At 45.3% G+C, this 19760-nt stretch overlaps 1 protein-coding gene across 2 annotated transcripts in view; it reads left to right on the top strand.

Moving 5' to 3' along the window:
* Positions 1–18769, top strand: part of LOC135054702 (oocyte zinc finger protein XlCOF7.1-like) — a 58151-nt gene extending 39382 nt beyond the window's left edge. For both annotated transcript variants that reach the window (XM_063957976.1, XM_063957975.1), the window contains exons 6-7: positions 6492–6819; positions 14341–18769. In XM_063957976.1, coding sequence (XP_063814046.1) covers positions 6492–6819; positions 14341–15338 — 1326 coding nt within the window. In that variant the 3' untranslated portion in view covers positions 15339–18769. The remainder of the gene's footprint in view (positions 1–6491; positions 6820–14340) is intronic.
* The last annotated feature ends 991 nt before the right edge of the window (positions 18770–19760 follow it).

The raw sequence follows: 19760 nt of genomic DNA, 5'->3' as shown, positions 1-19760 counted from the left end.
CGGAACACAGGTCTCACCCTGGGGTTCGTCCCGGAGCCGCGCCGCCGACCCCCTTGCAGATGCCGAAAAGTGAAGAGGTCCAGAAACGGCGGCAGAAGACTCTTCAGTCTTCATAAGGTAGCGCACAGCACTGCAGCTGTGCGCCATTGTTGTCAGCACACTTCATAGCAGCGGTCACTGAGGGTGCAGGGCGCTGGGGGGGGGCGCGCCCTGGGCAGCAATGATAGTACCTTATTCTGGCTAAAAATACATCACATATAGCCCCTGGGGGCTATATGGATGTATTTAACCCCTGCCAGGTCTCAGAAAAACGGGAGAAGAAGCCCGCCGAAAAGGGGGCGGGGCCTATTCTCCTCAGCACACAGCGCCATTTTCCCTCACAGAAATGCTGGTGGGAAGGCTCCCAGGCTCTCCCCTGCACTGCACTACAGAAACAGGGTTAAAACAGAGAGGGGGGGCACTTATTTGGCGATATGTATATATATATTAAACTGCTATAAGGGAAAAACACTTATATAAAGGTTGTCCCTGTATAATTATAGCGTTTTTGGTGTGTGCTGGCAAACTCTCCCTCTGTCTCCCCAAAGGGCTAGTGGGGTCCTGTCCTCTATCAGAGCATTCCCTGTGTGTGTGCTGTGTGTCGGTACATGTGTGTCGACATGTATGAGGACGATGTTGGTGAGGAGGCGGAGCAATTGCCTGAAATGGTGATGTCACTCTCTAGGGAGTCGACACCGGAATGGATGGCTTATTTAAGGAATTACGTGATAATGTCAACACGCTGCAAGGTCGGTTGACGACATGAGACGGCCGGCAAACAAATTAGTACCTGTCCAGGCGTCTCAAACACCGTCAGGGGCTGTAAAACGCTCATTTACCTCAGTCGGTCGACACAGACACGGACACTGACTCCAGTGTCGACGGTGAAGAAACAAACGTATTTTCCTTTAGGGCCACACGTTACATGTTAAGGGCAATGAAGGAGGTGTTACATATTTCTGATACTACAAGTACCACAAGAAGGGTATTATGTGGGGTGTGAAAAAACTACCTGTAGTTTTTCCTGAATCAGATAAATTAAATGAAGTGTGTGATGATGCGTGGGTTTCCCCCGATAGAAAATTATTGGCGGTATACCCTTTCCCGCCAGAAGTTAGGGCGCGTTGGGAAACACCCTTTAGGGTGGATAAGGCGCTCACACGCTTATCAAAACAGGAGCCAGCTGAGAGGCTGGAAAATATCCTAAAAAGGTATATACACACATACTGGTGTTATACTGCGACCAGCGATCGCCTCAGCCTGGATGTGCAGCGCTGGGGTGGCTTGGTCGGATTCCCTGACTGAAAATATTGATACCCTTGACAGGGACAGTATTTTATTGACTATAGAGCATTTAAAGGATGCATTTCTATATATGCGAGATGCACAGAGGGATATTTGCACTCTGGCATCAAGAGTAAGTGCGATGTCCATATCTGCCAGAAGATGTTTATGGACACGACAGTGGTCAGGTGATGCAGATTCCAAACGGCACATGGAAGTATTGCCGTATAAAAGGGAGGAGTTATTTGGGGTCGGTCCATCGGACCTGGTGGCCTCGGCAACAGCTGGAAAATCCACCTTTTTTACCCCAAATCACATCTCAGCAGAAAAAGACACCGTCTTTTCAGCCTCAGTCCTTTCGTCCCCATAAGGGCAAGCGGGCAAAAGGCCAGTCATATCTGCCCAGGGATAGAGGAAAGGGAAGAAGACTGCAGCAGGCAGCCCATTCCCAGGAACAGAAGCCCTCCACAGCTTCTGCCAAGTCCTCAGCATGACGCTGGGGCCGTACAAGCGGACTCAAGTGCGGTGGGGGGTCGTCTCAAGAGTTTCAGCGCGTAGTGGGCTCACTCGCAAGTGGACCCCTGGATCCTACAAGTAGTATCCCAGGGGTACAGACTGGAAATTCGAGACGTCTCCCCCTCGCAGGCTCCTGATGTCTGCTTTACCAACGTCTTCCTCCGACAGGGAGGCAGTATTGGAAACAATTCACAAGCTGTATTCCCAGCAGGTGATAATCAAAGTACCCCTCCTACAACAAGGAAAGGGGTATTATTCCACACTATATTGTGGTACTGAAGCCAGACGGCTCGGTGAGACCTATTCTAAATGGGAAATCTTTGAACACTTACATACAAAGGTTCAAATCAAGATGGAGTCACTCAGAGCAGTGATAGCGAACCAGGAAGAAGGGGACTATATGGTGTCCCTGGACATCAAGGATGCTTACCTCCATGTCCCAAATTGCCCTTCTCACCAAGGGTACCTCAGGTTCGTGGTACGGAACTGTCACTATCAGTTTCAGACGCTGCCGTTTGGATTGTCCACGGCACCCCGGGTCTTTACCAAAGTAATGGCCAAAATGATGATTCTTCTTCAAAGAAAAGGCGTCTTAATTATCCCTTACTTGGACGATCTCCTGATAAGGGCAAGGTCCAGAGAACAGTTGGAAGTCGGAGTAGCACTATCTCAAGTAGTTCTACGACAGCACGGGTGGATTCTAAATATCCAAAATCACAGCCGTTTCCGACGACACGTCTGCTGTTCCTAGGGATGGTTCTGGACACAGTCCAGAAAAAGGTGTTTCTCCCGGAGGAGAAAGCCAGGGAGTTATCCGAGCTAGTCAGGAACCTCCTAAAACCAGGAAAAGTGTCAGTGCATCATTGCACAAGAGTCCTGGGAAAAATGGTGGCTTATTACGAAGCGATTCCATTCGGCAGATTCCACGCAAGAACTTTTCAGTGGGATCTGCTGGACAAATGGTCCGGATCGCATTTTCAGATGCATCAGCGGATAACCCTATCTCCAAGGACAAGGGTGTCTCTCCTGTGGTGGTTACAGAGTGCTCATCTTCTAGAGGGCCGCAGATTCGGCATTCAGGATTGGATGCTGGTGACCACGGAGGCCAGCCTGAGAGGCTGGGGAGCAGTCACACAGGGAAAAAATTTCCAGGGAGTGTGATCAAGTCTGGAGATTTTTCTCCACATAAATATACTGGAGCTAAGGGCAATTTACAATGCTCTAAGCTTAGCAAGACCTCTGCTTCAAGGTCAGCCGGTATTGATCCAGTGGGACAACATCACGGCAGTCGCCCACGTAAACAGACAGGGCGGCACAAGAAGCAGGAGGGCAATGGCAGAAACTGCAAGGATTTTTCGCTGGGCGGAAAATCATGTGATAGCACTGTCAGCAGTGTTCATTCCGGGAGTGGACAACTGGGAAGCAGACTTCCTCAGCAGGCACAACCTCCACCCGGGAGAGTGGGGACTTCATCGGGAAGTCTTCCACATGATTGTGAACCGTTGGAAAAGACCAAAGGTGGACATGATGGCGTCCCGCCTGAACAAAAAACTGGACAAGTATTGCGCCAGGTCAAAAGACCCTCAGGCAATAGCTGTGGACGTTTCTGGTAACACCGTGGGTGTACCAGTCGGTGTATGTCTTCCCTCCTCTGCTTCTCATACCCAAGGTATTGAGAATTATAAGACGTAGAGGAGTAAGAACTATACTCGTGGCTCCGGATTGGCCAAGAAGGACTTGGTACCCGGAACTTCAAGAGATGCTCACAGAGGACTCATGGCCTCTGCCGCTAAGAAGGGACTTGCTTCAGCAAGTACCATGTCTGTTCCAAGACTTACCGCGGCTGCGTTTGACGGCATGTCGGTTGAACGCCGGATCCTAAGGGAAAAAGGCATTCCGGAAGAGGTCATTCCTACCCTGGTCAAAGCCAGGAAGGAGGTGACCGCACAACATTATCACCACATGTGGCGAAAATATGTTGCGTGGTGTGAGGCCAGGAAGGCCCCATGAAGAAATTTCAACTCGGTCGTTTCCTGCATTTCCTGCAAACAGGAGTGTCTATGGGCCTCAAATTGGGGTCCATTAAGGTTCAAATTTCGGCCCTGTCGAATTTCTTCCAGAAAGAATTGGCTTCAGTTCCTGAAGTCCAGAAGTTTGTCAAGGGAGTACTGCATATACAACCCCCTTTTGTGCCTCCAGTGGCACTGTGGGATCTCAACGTAGTTCTGGGATTCCTAAAATCACATTGGTTTAAACCGCTCAAATCTGTGGATTTCAAATATCTCACAGGGAAAGTGACCATGCTGTTGGCCCTGGCCTCGGCCAGGCGAGTGTCAGAATTGGCGGCGTTTGTCTCAAAAAAGCCCATATCTGATTGTCCATTCGGACAGGGCAGAGCTGCGGACTCATCCCCAGTTTCTCCCTAAGGTGGTGTCAGTGTTTCACCTGAACCAGCTTATTGTGGTACCTGCGGCTACTAGGGACTTGGAGGACTCCAAGTTGCTAGATGTTGTCAGGGCCCTGAAAATATAGTTTCCAGGACGGCTGGAGTCAGGAAAACTGACTTGCTGTTATCCTGTATGCACCCAACAAACTGGGTGCTCTTGCTTCTAAGCAGACGATTGCTAGTTGGATGTGTAGTACAATTCAGCTTGCACATTCTGTGGCAGGCCTGCCACAGCCAAAATATGTAAATGCCCATTCCACAAGGAAGGTGGGCTCATCTTGGGCGGCTGCCCGAGGGGTCTCGGCTTTACAACTTTGCCGAGCTGATACTTGGTCAGGGGCACACCCTGACTGAGGAGGACCTGGAGTTCTCTCATTCGGTGCTGCAGAGTCATCCGCACTCTCCCGCCCGTTTGGGAGCTTTGGTATAATCCCCATGGTCCTGACGGAGTCCCCAGCATCCACTTAGGACGTTAGAGAAAATAAGAATTTACTTACCGATAATTCTATTTCTCGTAGTCCGTAGTGGATGCTGGGCGCCCATCCCAAGTGCGGATTGTCTGCAATATTTGTACATAGTTATTGTTACAAAAATCGGGTTATTATTGTTGTGAGCCATCTTTTCAGAGGCTCCGCTGTTATCATGCTGTTAACTGGGTTCAGATCACAGGTTGTACAGTGTGATTGGTGTGGCTGGTATGAGTCTTACCCGGGATTCAAAATCCTTCCTTATTGTGTACGCTCGTCCGGGCACAGTATCCTAACTGAGGCTTGGAGGAGGGTCATAGGGGGAGGAGCCAGTGCACACCACCTGATCCTAAAGCTTTTACTTTTGTGCCCTGTCTCCTGCGGAGCCGCTATCCCCATGGTCCTGACGGAGTCCCCAGCATCCACTACGGACTACGAGAAATAGAATTATCGGTAAGTAAATTCTTATTTTTTTCTTCTGGCAAATGCTTCTGCTAGAAGAGTATCAGATTTAGGGGCGCTATCGTATCGTCCGCCATTTGTGGTATTTTATCCAGATAGAGAAGTTCTCCGAACTAAATCTGGGTATCTTCCTAAGGTGGTCTCTAAGTTCCACCTTAATGAAGAAATTGTAGTTCCGGCTTTTCAGGTACCGGACCTTTTTGCAGGAGATGCATCACTGGATGTAGTTCGTGCTCCAATGATCTACGTAGATCATACCAGTGCCATCAGAAGGACAGACTCTCTCTGCATTCTGTACGGATTTCACAAGAGAAGCAGAAGCATACACCCAAGCTGATCTCTCTATTCCGGATAATGTCTCTGCCCTCTCTACTAGTAAGGTAGGTTCTTCATGGGTAGCCTACTGTGGTGCCTCAGCTGGACAAATCTGTAAGGCAGCCACATGGTATTCCATTTAACATTCATTAAACATTATGCCTTTGACACATTTGTCTCTCAGGATACTGCATTTGGGCGAAGGATTCTCCTGTCCAATCAGGAGCATCCCCTTCACTAGTGGCTGCTTTGGGATATCCCAAGGTAGATCCTGTGGCTCAATGTGGACCCTGATAGATTAAGCAGAGGTTATGGTAGTCTTACCTAGATAACCTTGTTTCTCTGAAGTCCACACTGTCCACAGGGAACCCACCCTGACGCACCTGATTTGAGAGTCTATTCACTTCGATACCAAAGGACAGGAAGAGGTTAGTAAGTGTGTGTGATTGTTCTTCTCGCCTGACTAGGTTTCCCTCTGGAACTGTTCCTGTCTTGAGCTTTGGAACAAACCTTATTGCCTGAGCCAGGGGAGGCGGGGATATAGGGGGCTAATCCATTGCATCATGCAAGTCTAAAAAGCTTAACTGTTTGGTGCCCGTTCCGCTGTTACTACTATATATCCCAAGGTAGATCCTGTGGACCTCAGAGAAACAAGGTTATCTAGGTAGGTCTACCATAACCTCTGCTATTTTGTTATTATTACCATTGTTTTTATTCTTGTTCGTTACATATTTATCACTTTATCTTATAGCAATTATATGCATTACAAACGTGTTGTTTTTCCAGTGTCTGGGGAACAAATAATACAAATGGGTTGCAAGTGGTTACCCAGGTGGGAAATGACTGAGAGCCATTGCACAATATTATCCGTACATACGCTGTGTGTCTAATACTCTGATAGTCTACTCATTTACATGAGACCCTGTATTAATAAAGCACTTATTTTTATATGGGTTATTTAGGATGAAGATCTGACTAATATTAAGGTAGAAGATATACAGGAGGAAGAAGAGACGTATGTGACTCATATGAAGGCAGAAGATATAGAGGGAGAAGAAGAGACGTATGTGACTGATATGAAGGCAGAAGATACAGAGGGAGAAGAAGAGACGTATGTGACTGATATGAAGGCAGAAGATACAGAGGGAGAAGAAGAGACGTATATGACTGATATGAAGGCAGAAGATATAGAGGGAAAAGAGATGTATATGATTGATTTGAAAGTAGAAAATATAAAGAGAGATGAGACAAGTGTGAGGGCAGAGGAAATCCCTACAGATATCAGCACAGGTGAGTAATAGACATTATTACAGAAAGAGTCATATACTCTACTTGCTCAGTCACTACAATGGGGGTAATTCCAAGTTGATCGCAGCAGGAATTCTGTTAGCAATTGGGCAAAACCATGTGCACTGCAGGGGAGGCAGATATAACATGTGCAGAGAGAGTTAGATTTGGGTGGGGTGTGTTCAATCTGCAATCTAATTTGCAGTGTAAAAATAAAGCAGCCAGTATTTACTCTGCACAGAAATAAAATAACCCACCCAAATCTAACTGTCTCTGCAAATGTTATATCTGCCTTCCCTGCAGTGCACATGGTTTTGGCCAACTGCTAAAAAATTTCCTGCTGCGATCAACTTGGAATTACCCCCAATGTCTTTTACACCCTCCTGTGTCTGTACAATTAATTGGGAATATATATCTGCCCAAAGGAGTCAGAATACATATTATACTCCTGCTCTCCGCCTCACATCATGTCACTATGTGTCACCAGCCCAGAGATATGACCAGTCTCCTCCCCACACTCACTGGTGATTGCCATACATCAGGAGCCATCAGTCCCTATTATACTCCTGCTCTTCTCCTCATATCATGTCACTATGTGTTACCAGCCCAGAGATCTGACCAGTCTCCTCCCCACACTCTCTGGTGTATCTCATACATCAGGAGCCATCAACCTCTATTATACTCCTGCTCTTCCCCTCACATCATGTCACTATGTGTTACCAGCCCAGAGATCTGACCAGTCTCCTCCCCACACTCTCTGGTGTATCTCATACATCAGGAGCCATCAACCTCTATTATACTCCTGCTCTTCCCCTCACATCATGTCACTATATGTTACCAGCCCAGAGATCTGACCAGTCTCCTCCCCACACTCTCTGTTATATCTCATACATCAGGAGCCATCATCCCTTATTATACTCCTCCCCCCCCCCCCCCCTTACATCATGTCACTGTGTTACCAGCCCAGAGATCTGACCAGTCTCCTCCCCACACTTACAAGGCATGGTTTGCCTTGCGTTTGTCACTTTAAAAAAATGTCAGAGATCGGCCAGCATCTCACACCTCTTCGGCAATCTCGGACTCCATTACATCCCGCAGCCTACTTTCCTATCATGTCTTCAAAACAACAGTTAAAGGAAGCAAGGGCAAAATTATCCTGGTTGTCCGTCCACAAGACTGTATCTGGGAAATACTTCTCAACATCTTACTTTTTATTTTTGTTTCTTGTTCCTGTCTGGATAGACAGATCTAAAACATGTAATCAGAACATGTAATTCCAAGCTAAAGAAAGTGTTGGTGATATCTAGACGTCTACGAACATGTGTGGAAATGTGATGGCCAGATTACTGGGTCAGAGCACTTCGAAAACGGCAGGTCTTGTTTGGTGTTCCTAGCATGCGGTGGTTAGTATCTACCAAAAGTGGTTCATGGAAGGACAAATAGTGAAATGGCGACTGGGTCATGGGTGCCCAAGGATCAATGATGCTCTTGGGGAGCGAAGGCTAGCTCTTCTGGTCCTATTCCATAGTAGATGTACTGTAGCACAAATTGCTGAAAGAGGTAATGATGACTATGATAGAAAAGTGTCAGAACAAACTGCATCACAGCTGGCTCTGTATGGGGCTGCATAGCCATAGTCCGGTCTGAGTGCCCATGCTGACCCATGTTCATCTTCTTCTAAAGAGCCTAAAATGGGCACAGAAGTATCAAAACTAGACCATGAAGCAAAAGAAGAAAGTGGCCTGGTCTGATGAATCATATTTTCTTTTATATAATATGGGCAGCGGGTGCATGTGTCTCCTTAACCTGACACACCAGGATGCACTATGGGAAGAATGCGGCAGAGGCCGTTTGATGCTCTGGGCACGGTTCTTCTGGGAAACCTTGGATCCTGGCCTTCTGGTGGACTTTGACATGTAACACCTACCTATCCATGGTTGCAGACAAAATACACCTCTTCATGACATCTGTATTCCCTGGTGGCTGCAGCCTCTTACAGCAGGATAAGGCACCCTACCACACTGCAAACATTGTTCAGGAATGGGTTTGATTTGGCCTCTACATACTGGGTTGCAGTTAATTTACCGACAACCATTGACAGATACTCAAAATACCGACATTGTCAAAATACAGACATTAAAAATGTCGACATTTAAAATGTTGACAGGTCAAAAAATTGCCATGAGTTTTTCATGATTTTTATTCATTGAAACCGACTTGTTTCATACTTCACCATCCCAGTGGACGTGGAGGGGGAATATAATAATGGGCCGAGCGCAGCGACGTACCGTGACCGAAGCATGGCGAGCCATGCGAGGGGCCGCGGTACACTTATATGGTGTCCATGTCAACCTATGTCGACACACACACAAAAAAGTTGAAAAGCGTGTCAACTTTTTGACCTGTCGACATTTTAAATGGTGGTATTTTCTGCTTTCTCACACTTTCTACACTAGGTGGCGCTGCTTTCTCACACTTTCTACACTAGGTGGCGCTGCTTTCTCACACTTTCTACACTAGGTGGCGCTGCTTTCTCACACTTTCTACACTAGGTGGCGCTGCTTTCTCACACTTTCTACACTGGGTGGCGCTGCTTTCTCACACTTTCTACACTAGGTGGCGCTGCTTTCTCACACTTTCTACACTAGGTGGCGCTGCTTTCTCACACTTTCTACACTAGGTGGCGCTGCTTTCTCACACTTTCTATACTAGGTGGTGCTGCTTTCTCACACTTTCTACACTGGGTGGCGCTGCTTTCTCACACTTTCTACACTGGGTGGCGCTGCTTTCTCACACTTTCTACACTAGGTGGCGCTGCTTTCTCACACTTCTAGATACTTTACCTTTTTGGACACTTACCACATGTAAGGACTTTCCAAAGATTTGGTTAGATTTTAAGGACTAAGGGGGTTATTCAGGTTGTATCGCTAAGCCAATGCTGGTAAGGAAAAGAATACTAGATTACACAAAAGGCATAGAACAGAGAAGAACAAGACAAAGAGAAGGCAAACAGTGGAGATAAGGCTGGAACTGAAGTACGAGAAAAGGGGAAATAGGACTGAGGGGAGGAAGAAGCTGAGGAGATAATAACAAAAAAAAACCCTAACGGGAGCTGCCTCTGGACTGGGAGGAGCAGTAACTTCTACTTATCACTAGTGCACAAGTTACTTAGCACTAGTGTACAATAGTAATATTAACTAGGGCATAAAGTAAAAATGCTAAATTTTGCTCAACAGACTATGGTGCTGAATAAAGGCTGGACACTGGAACACTGTCTAGAGATGTATCCTCTCACCCCTGCTCTTCTCCCTGTACACAAATGACTGTACCTCAGAGGCGCAATCAGTAAGGATCATCAAATTCGCAGATGACACCACCGTCATCGGCCTCATCAAGGATGGGGACGAATCGGCCTATAGATGGGAAGTAGACCGGCTGGCCCAGTGGTGCATCCACAACAACCTCGAGCTCAACCCCCTCAAAACTGTCAAGATGATAGTGGACTTCAGGAAGAAGTCATCTAGTGCACCTCCGCTAACGATTGCTGACAGTGTGGTATCGCTAGTGGACTCCTTCAAGTTTCTATGGACCACAATCTCCCGGGACCTTAAATGGGGGTCCAACGCTGACGCCACTGTTGGGAAAGCGCAGCAGAGGTTGTTCTCTCTCAGGCAACTAAGGAAGTTCAACATCCCACAGAAGCTTCTGCTCCTCTTCTACTCCGCGATCGTGGAGTCGGTACTGTGCTCCTCGATACTCGTATGGTACAGCTCCGCCAGCGCGAGGGACAGATGCAGGCTCCAAAAGGTGGTCAGAACCGCAGAGAAGATCATCGGGGCCGACCTTCCCTCAGTCCAGGACCTGTACTTGTCCAGAGCTAAAAAGCGGGCAATGAAGATAGTAAAAGACCAGCTACACCCCGGCCACAGCATGTTTAACTTGCTTCCTTCAGGCAGGCGTTACAGGGCCGTCCCCGCCAGGTCCACCGGAAGCCTCAAAAGTTTCTTTCCCCAAGCGGTCCGCCTGCTGAACTCCTGAACATTGACTGACTAGACATACATGTAACTCACTTGTGTTCCTACCGTATACCTATCTGTGTGACTTTGCTTACCCCCCTACCTGCTTATCTGTTACCTACTTGGCTGTTGTAAAGCAAACCGAAGACAAATTCCTAGTATATGCAAGTATACCTGGCCAATAAACCTGATTCTGATTCTGAGATGAGTGCTGACAAACGGAAGGAAAAATTCACAGACTGAGGGGTATATTTACTAAGGTCCCAATTTTATTTGGATCTGGGGGTTTTTCTAAGTGGCATCTCAGTAATTTACTAAACATTAAACTCGGCAGTGTTTGGGACATTCGTATTTTTTTCACGGCCGTCTATACAAATACGAATGAACACACCATCGGTCAAATGCGCCTGTTTAATAGAACTCGGTAATTTACTAAGAATTTGTATTCTCAATCACTGCCGACAATAGCCAAACACTGCTGGGAAAGCATAGAATTTGTAAAAAAAATGGAGGTTTCAAATAGACCTGCTTTTTGCTGGCATGTTCAGATAGTCATGCATGGATCAGTGAGATACTTATCTGTGAAAAAGGGTCTGTAAAAGTTAAAAATCCCCCCCAAAAAATTGCATGGGGTCCCTCCCTCCTAAGCATAACCAGCCTCGCACTCTTTGAGCCGGCCCTGGTTGTATAAATACTGGGGGGAAATTGAACAGGAGTTCCCCAGTATTTAGCCAAACAGCACCGGGCTCTTGGGACGGTCCTGGTTCGAAAAATATGGGGAACAAAAGACATAGGGGTCCCCCATATTTTTGAAACCAGCACCAGGCTCCACTAGCCAGGGAGATAATGCCACAGCCGGGGGACACATTTATGTAGGTCCCTGCGGCCATGGCATTACCCCCCAACTAGTCACCCCTGGCCAGGATTTGCTGGGGGAGTGGGGACCCCCAGGCGGTGCATGGGGGGCTGATAGCCTTTTGAAGTGTAGAATAAAGAATATTGTCTTTTGCTGTGGAACTACAAGTCCCAGCAAGCCTCAACCCCCCCCCCCTGCTTGCTGGTACTTGGAGAACCACAAGCACCAGCATGCAGGGGAAAAACGGACCCGCTGGTACCTGTAGTTCTACAACAAAAGAAATACCGATCAAAAAACAGTACACATACACATCGTGACAGTAAAAATGTAATAAACATACATGCACACTTATACACTCATACATACATACCTACATCCCATGCCGCCATTCACATCCACTTCTCCATGTAGAAAAAAAATATACTTACAACCAATCCAGTGAAGCTCGGTCCTCTTCGTTCCTGAAGTAATCTACAGGGACTAAAAGGTAATAAAATGCAAAAAACCCGGTCCAATAAACTAAAGTGGTTCCATGTTTACACATGGAACCCTTTTCCCCGAATGCCAGGACCCCCCGTGACTCCTGTCACTAGGGGACCCAGCAGCCAATCAGGGAGCGCCACATCATGGCGCTCTCCTGATTGGCTGTGCGCTCCTGGCCTGTCATTCAGGTGGAGCGCACCAGCTAGAATGGAGCTTCGCGCAGCTCCATTCTGACCTATGATGGGAATTTTGTGGTCTGCGGCTAACTGCGAGGTTAATTGGGGCCACAAGAGTGACCCCAATTAACCTTGCGGTTAGTCGCAGACCCAGACCACAAACTTCCCATCATAGGCGAGAATGAAGCTGCGCTCCTCATGATTGGCTGTGCGCACCTGGCCTGTCAATCTGGAGAGCGCCATGACGTCTCACTGATCCGGCCGGGCTTCATTGTGTTATGTCCGGCAGTGTTTTACTAGTCACTCCCGTAAAACACTGCCTGACAATACGAATGGCATCGACATCGGAAAATATGAATTTGAGAAACATGGTAGCTTAGTAAATTACCGATTACAAATTCAAAAAGTTGCAGTTTTGCACGGCCGATGTCATTCGATTGAAATCGGCAGAAACACGAAACTTAGTAAATATACCCCAGAGACTGAACTAAGCGTCAAGGGCCCCCGCTGCGACCAGTGACTATAACCAGCAAGGAGTGAGGAACAGAGCCAGACTATAAAGGAGAATGAACCAATGAGCAACAAGCACAGCCAGCCTCCCTTAATAACCAACACCCAGCAGCTGTGCTACTGCACGTCCACCCTCCTCCTGTGTGACAACCACAGAAATCTTCCAGTGACCCTGCTGCCTAGCAACCCCGGCCGGGGACCGGTAGTACCGGAGCGTCTCGGTCGCTTAGTGACGACCAGATGCTGGGATTGGATTCGCAAGCCGCAGCTGTAACAGGCAGACAGTCCAGCACACTGCACTTCTGACATTCAGGAACACCAAATAGATCATATTGGTATCAACACCCAATACAAAATGAAAGTGTACTTACTCTTGTCACAGGGATTGCCAAGTGGGATCAATAGAAGCTCTAACAGCACCAGGGGAGCCCAAGCTGAGATATGTTTCCCTCCTTCACACTGATCACAGGGATTGCCAAGCAGGAACGATAGAGGATCTAACAGCATCTGGGGAGCCCAAGCTGAGATATGTATTGCCCTCCATCACACTGATCACAGGGAATGCCAAGCAGGAGCGATAGAGGATCTAACAGCATCTGGGGAGCCCAAGCTGAGATATGATTCCCTCAGTCACACTGATCACACGGATTGCCAAGCGAGAGCAGTGGAGGATCTAACAGCATCAGGTTAGCCCAAGCTGAGATATGTTTCCCTCCGTCACATTGATCACAATGATTGCCAAGTGGGAGCAGTATAGGATCTAACAGCACCAGGGGAGCCCAAGCTGAGATATGTTTCCCTCCTTCACACTAATCACAAGGATTTCCAAGCGGGAGCAGTGGAGGATCTAACAGCACCATGGGAGCCCAAGCTGAGATATCAGGAAGAGCTGTGGCCACTACCTCTGGAAAAAAAAAAAACTATGTTACCTGAATTTTGTTTCTTTTAAGAACTCTATAGCAGCCCAACGTATCCCTCCCTTGTATGTGTTTATATTTTTTTAGAAGTAGCTTGGACAATTCACTTAAGACTAGGAAGGTAGGGGTGAGGTCAGTGATGGACCTTCCAGGCATGTGGACTTTTACCTATCTAAAGCGTGAGATGATTTAGGGGGTTATTCGGAGATTTTAGTAAACCAAAAAAGTTAGCAATTGGGCAAAACCATTTTGCACTGCAGGTGGGGCAGATGTAACTTGTGCAGAGAGTTAAATTTCGGTGGGGTGTGTTCAATCTGAAATCTAAATTGCAGTGTAAAAATAAAGCAGCCAGTATTTACCCTGCACAGAAACACAATATAACCCACCCAAATCTAACTTACTCTGCACATGTTACATCTGCCCCACCTACAGTGCAGCATGATTTTGCCCAATTGCCAACTTTTTTGGTTTGCTAACAACTCTGAATAATCCCCTTAACCTACTACTTATTGTTGTCATGGAGGTCTTCCAGTAACATGATATGCTTGGGTTTTTTTTCCCTGTAGGTGGATGTAACAGAAGAAATATATTGGCTGAATGTCCCTTTGTATCTTCAGATTGTGAAAAAGAAATTAAATACATCACAGAAGAGTATCCAGGAGAAAACCCTGTGAGACCAATTATACATCCAGTACCTCGCAGTGCTGATATATCATATGTTACCTCTAACCATGAGCAGTGTTCTTCTGATAACTCGGATATTGGTTCATCCACCACAGCTCTTAGAGTAGATAAGACATTTCCCAGTTCTATAGATGCCAAATGCTTTACACATAGCGCAAAACATATTACCCATCAGCCAAGTAAGGCAGGTAAGAGGCCAATTCCATGTGCTGAGTGTGGGAAATGTTTTACACACATATCAGATCTTGTTAGACATCAGAGAAATCACACAGGTGAGAAGCCATTTCCATGTTCTGAGTGTGGGAAATGTTTTACACGCAAATCAGGACTTGTTATACATCAAAGAATTCACACAGGTGAGAAACCATTTCCTTGTTCTGAGTGTGGGAAATGTTTTACACGAAAATTATATCTCGTTAGACATCAGAGAATTCACACAAGTGAGAGACAATTTCCATGTTCTGAGTGGGGGAAATGTTTCAGAAAGAAATCATGTCTTGTTAGACATGAGAGAAGTCACACAGGTGATAATCCATTTACATGTTCTGAGTGTGGGAAATGTTTTAGAAAGAAAGCAAGTCTTGTTATACATGAGAGACGTCACACAGGTGAGAGGCCATTTCCATGTTCTCAGTGTGGGAAATGTTTTACAGACAAATCATCTCTTATTACACATGAGAGAAGTCACACAGGTGAAAAGCCATTTCCATGTTCTAAGTGTGGGAAATGTTTTACACGGAAATCAGGTCTTGTTACACATCAGAGAACTCACACAGGTGAGAAACCATTTCCTTGTTCTGAGTGTGGGAAATGTTTTACACGCAAAATATATCTTGTTAACCATCAGAGAAGTCACACAAGAGAGAGGCCATTTCCATGATTACATAAATCAGATTTTGTTGAACCTTAAATTACTCACACGTTTACCCAGGTGAAACATTTTCAGGCGTAAAGTGTTTTATTTAAACAAGAAATGTATATATTTTTATTGAGTGGATAGGAAAGAAAACTCACTTTGTAGTGTGGGTAGTAGGTTTTTGGAATAGGATCAGCTAAATAGTATAAAGGTATGTATGAGGTCATGAGGAACAGTGTTTATGGGGTGAGCTCCTATTTATTTTTAGGCCATAAGTTCTGACAGACATTTTTCGAGCATAAGCTTTAATTTATAACAGGCCATAAATGAACTCTTAATCATAGCATAGATTTTTCTTCAAAAGAAAACACTCACATGCAACAATTGTTCCTCAGTCAAAGTCGCCACCAAGAGAACACAACAGCCGCCACAAATAAGTACTGCCCGATGTGTGGGTGTTCCTGTATGGGTGTATGTAAAGAGACAGTGCTCTCTCTCTCACTACTTCTCTTTCCTGAGCAAAGAGAATGACACTATGAGGAGATATCTTAATTTTATGTTGTATATACTGATATTTTAATAAATTGTACATTGTAATATCTTGTTTTAGTTTTCTACTTTCTGAGACAACACTTTATATTTTGACTCCTTTATTTAAAAAATGAATACAATTGGTAGAAGGCCTTCAAAGCGCCTCCACTATGAACTTCTCATGAGTTGGCTGTTCCAGGAGCAGGAGATTGTCAACCCCAACCAAGTCTTGTTTGACCATAACCAAGAGTCTACTGCTCAGGAGTATTGGACATCACTGATGGGACTTTCTGGACCACTGCTGGGCAGGAAACACATTTTATCTCATCGAGTTTCACCCACAACTAAATGTTTTATTTTGGGTGGAATTTTGCCTTACACTTTTCAGGGAAGGTAATCTTATTTCCATTTTTATTTTAGTTTGTGTTTTTTAGATGTCATCACTCAGGGACACGTGTAACATATTCTTGTGATAGATCTGCGCCTATCTATGTTATTTCAATAAACTGGACTATTTAAAAAAAAAAAAAAGAGGTATGGTAGACTTACCATAATTAATTCTGCGAACTACATAGGTTCCACGGGGAAACATCAGGGTGTAGAGATGGAACTGGATCCAGGCACCAACAACTAAAGCTTTAGCTGTCCCAGGATGCATTGGGGCCCTGCTCTATAACCCCGCCTCCAGGCACTGTGAGCTCAGTTTTGTTAACCAGTCCAATGCAGGAAGCAGGCAAGAGAGAAGGAAGATGGTAGTCACATAAGAACACTTTCTTACTGACATGAGAAGAAACCAGTGGCTAATGCCATACAAACCCAAAAAAGCTTAGGTGCGTCTGGGTGGGCGCCCTGTGGAACCTATGTACTTCGCAGAAAAAGAGTTGACCATGGTTAGTCTACCATAACTCTTATTTTCTGCAGCAGGGTACATAGCGTTTCCACAGAGAAATATCAGGGATGCATCCTGGGAGGTGAAGGTATTGAAGACATAGAACCTAAGAAACGTGTTCACTTAAGACCACTTAGCCACCCTGCACAATTGTTCCACGTGCACGCCACATTGGTCCACCACAGAAGGTCCAACAGACTGAGTAGAATGGGCCTTAACTGAAGCTGGAACTGGAAGACCAGCGTGCGTATAAGCATGTCCAATCACCATTTTAATCCATCTGGCCAGTGTTTGCTTATTAGCAGGCCAGCCAAGTTTGTGGAAACCAAACAGTACAAAGGGAGCATCAGACTGTCTAATGGGGGTTATACGATCCACATATATATGTAGGGCCCTGACCAAATACAAAGACCACTCTTTAGCCAACAAGTCTGAAGAGACAAAGGCCAAAACCACAGTCTCTTGGTTAATGTGAAAGGATGAAACCACCTTAGGTAGGTAACCAGGTCTAGTTCGGAAAACTGCCCTGTCACAGTGAAAGATTAAAGGGAGGACAACAGGACAATGCGCCTAAGTCCGAAACCCTCCTTGCAGAGGCAATAGCAAGAAAACAACCTTGGCTGTAAGCAATTTTAGCTATACTTATTCAATGGGCTCAAATGGAGACTCTTGAAGAGCCTTCAGTACAATAGACAGGTCCCATGGATCAACTAGAGAGACATAGGGAGGCTGAATACATACCTTGCCCTGAAAGAACATGCATACATCAGGTATGGAGGCAATCTTGCACTGGAACCATACCGACAAGGCAGAGATGTGTACCTTGAGAGAGGCAAGCCGAAGGCTTAAGTCCAAACCTCTCTGGAGAAAAACCTGGAAGCATCATAATACTTAGCAGCACACCAGGTGAAGTAAGAATGCCATACTCTAATAAATCTGTCCAGAGGCCGGTTTTCAGGCCTTCAGCATAGTCTAACAGACTCAGAGAACATTTTAGTCCTTAGGTGTGATGCTTCAAGTGCCACGCTGTCAAAGCCAGTCTGGCCAGGCCCAGATACAGGTAAGGGCCCTGCTGTAGGTCTTGTCACTAAGGAAGCAGAAGGGGACGCACTGCCGCAAGTCCCTGTAGGTCTGGGAACCAGTGATGTGTGGGCCATGCTGGAGTGATCAGAATGAGATTTCCTTCTTGTTTGAACTTCTGAAGGACCCTGGGCAGAAGTGACACTGGAGGGAATATGTAAGGCAGATGAAAGTTCCATGGGAATGCCAATATGTCCATGAACGCCCCCTGAGGATCTCTGGTTCAAGAACCTTGTGTTTGTGTCGAGAAGCCAGGGATCCTCAGGAAGTCCACTTCCCAGTTTAGAATGCCTGGAATGAACACTGCCAATATGGGGCCTAATTCAGACCTGATCGCAGCAGCAGTTGTGTTAGCAAATGGGCAAAACCATGGCCCTCATTCCGAGTTGTTCGCTTTTTTTTCGTTCACACGAGGTATGAGCAAAATTGCGAACATGTTGCAAAATTGCGAATAGCCGCCCCCAACGTATTTTTGCTAATTCGTCCGCAGTATTACACAAAGTGGGCATACGCCAAATGACATCGCAGCAATGCGAAACCATCGCATTAACACAAACCTCAACGTAAAAATACTAAGTTTTCGTAGATTTACACATTCTTCTTAAAAGTGCACACTTTTGCGGAAAAACGCACAACATTGGGTTTTTTTTTCTATTAAGTGAAATTACACCTTTCAGTTTAAAGTCCACAATCCCTCCTCAATTACGAATCCAATTAGTGTAATGAATGACAATGGTCCTGACCAATTAAGTCTTCAAAGAATACCAGAAGAACACTTTGTAGGCATAATTGGCCATAAACATTGATCTGGATAAATTACAAATATAGATATGGGAAATGTGCCTGGTCTAATGCAAATGTTTGAAGTATTGTGTAGATGTGTAGTGTGTGAATAAATGTGTTCACATGTATTTATAATCCATAACCTCCTAACGGGGTTTTTTTTTTTTTTAATTATTGTTGGTATATTGTTTAAAAATGTTTCTAAAGTAAGATGTGTGAACTGTTTTAGGTCACCAATTTCTGCACGCCAATATGCTGTTCCTTTAGAGCATAAATAAACACAACATCCGCTTAACTTAATCAATTTGTGAATTTATTTTTTTTAAATATTTTTTTTTTCAGATATAAAACGGTTAACCAAATAAAAATTAAAAAATGTAAAAAATGTCTCTATTGCCTCTATATCGGCAATTACTGCCCTCAAATTTCCTTTTAGGCGCAGAAAAAGTGCCGGCAAACTGTTGGGATCTCCAACTGCAGCATCTGAAAAGAAGAGTCAAAGAAAAAATTACTAACTTACTCACATTACCTATTATACAAGCAAGGCAGAAAGCACACTTTAATGCCAAAGTGACTACAGCATGGCTGTTTTAAGGATAAATCAGTAGCAGAACAACACACAAGCCTGCTCAGCAATGTTTTGTTTTTGTTTTTTTAAGAAAGTGTACCACACCATGGGGTACATTTACTACTATGGGAGTTCTATTTAAGATGGGACGTTGACCATAGCAACCAATCAAATTCTACATATTATCTTGTAGAAGTGGTCAAAAAAATTACAAGTTTAATCTTATTGGTTGCTATGGGCAACATCCCATCTTAAAGAGAGCTACCATCTTAGTAAATGTAACACCATGTTGGCATTCCATCACATCTGGAGTGAAGCCAACTTGTTTTTTTGGGGGTTGGCCCTGCATCATCACACTACATATCAACATCTTCAGAAGGACAACATATCCTAGCATGGCCACACTCCCTGAAAGCCTGCCTTTCTAAATAAGGCCAAACAGGTTTTGAAAAATCAAATAAGCATTTTGTGAGTGTAACTTTCACAGCACAAATCATTGTGTCGTTAGGCTGGCTAACAAAGTGAAGCATGCGAGTGGAAAGTGCAAATATTATGAATACCCAGGCACAAGTGTAAAAGAACAACAACATACTAA

Source organism: Pseudophryne corroboree, chromosome 3, assembly GCF_028390025.1.
Source record: "Pseudophryne corroboree isolate aPseCor3 chromosome 3, aPseCor3.hap2, whole genome shotgun sequence".
Classification (NCBI taxonomy): domain Eukaryota; kingdom Metazoa; phylum Chordata; class Amphibia; order Anura; family Myobatrachidae; genus Pseudophryne; species Pseudophryne corroboree.
The sequence above is the reverse complement of the archived record's forward strand: the minus strand, read 5'-3'. Positions and strand labels throughout refer to the sequence as shown.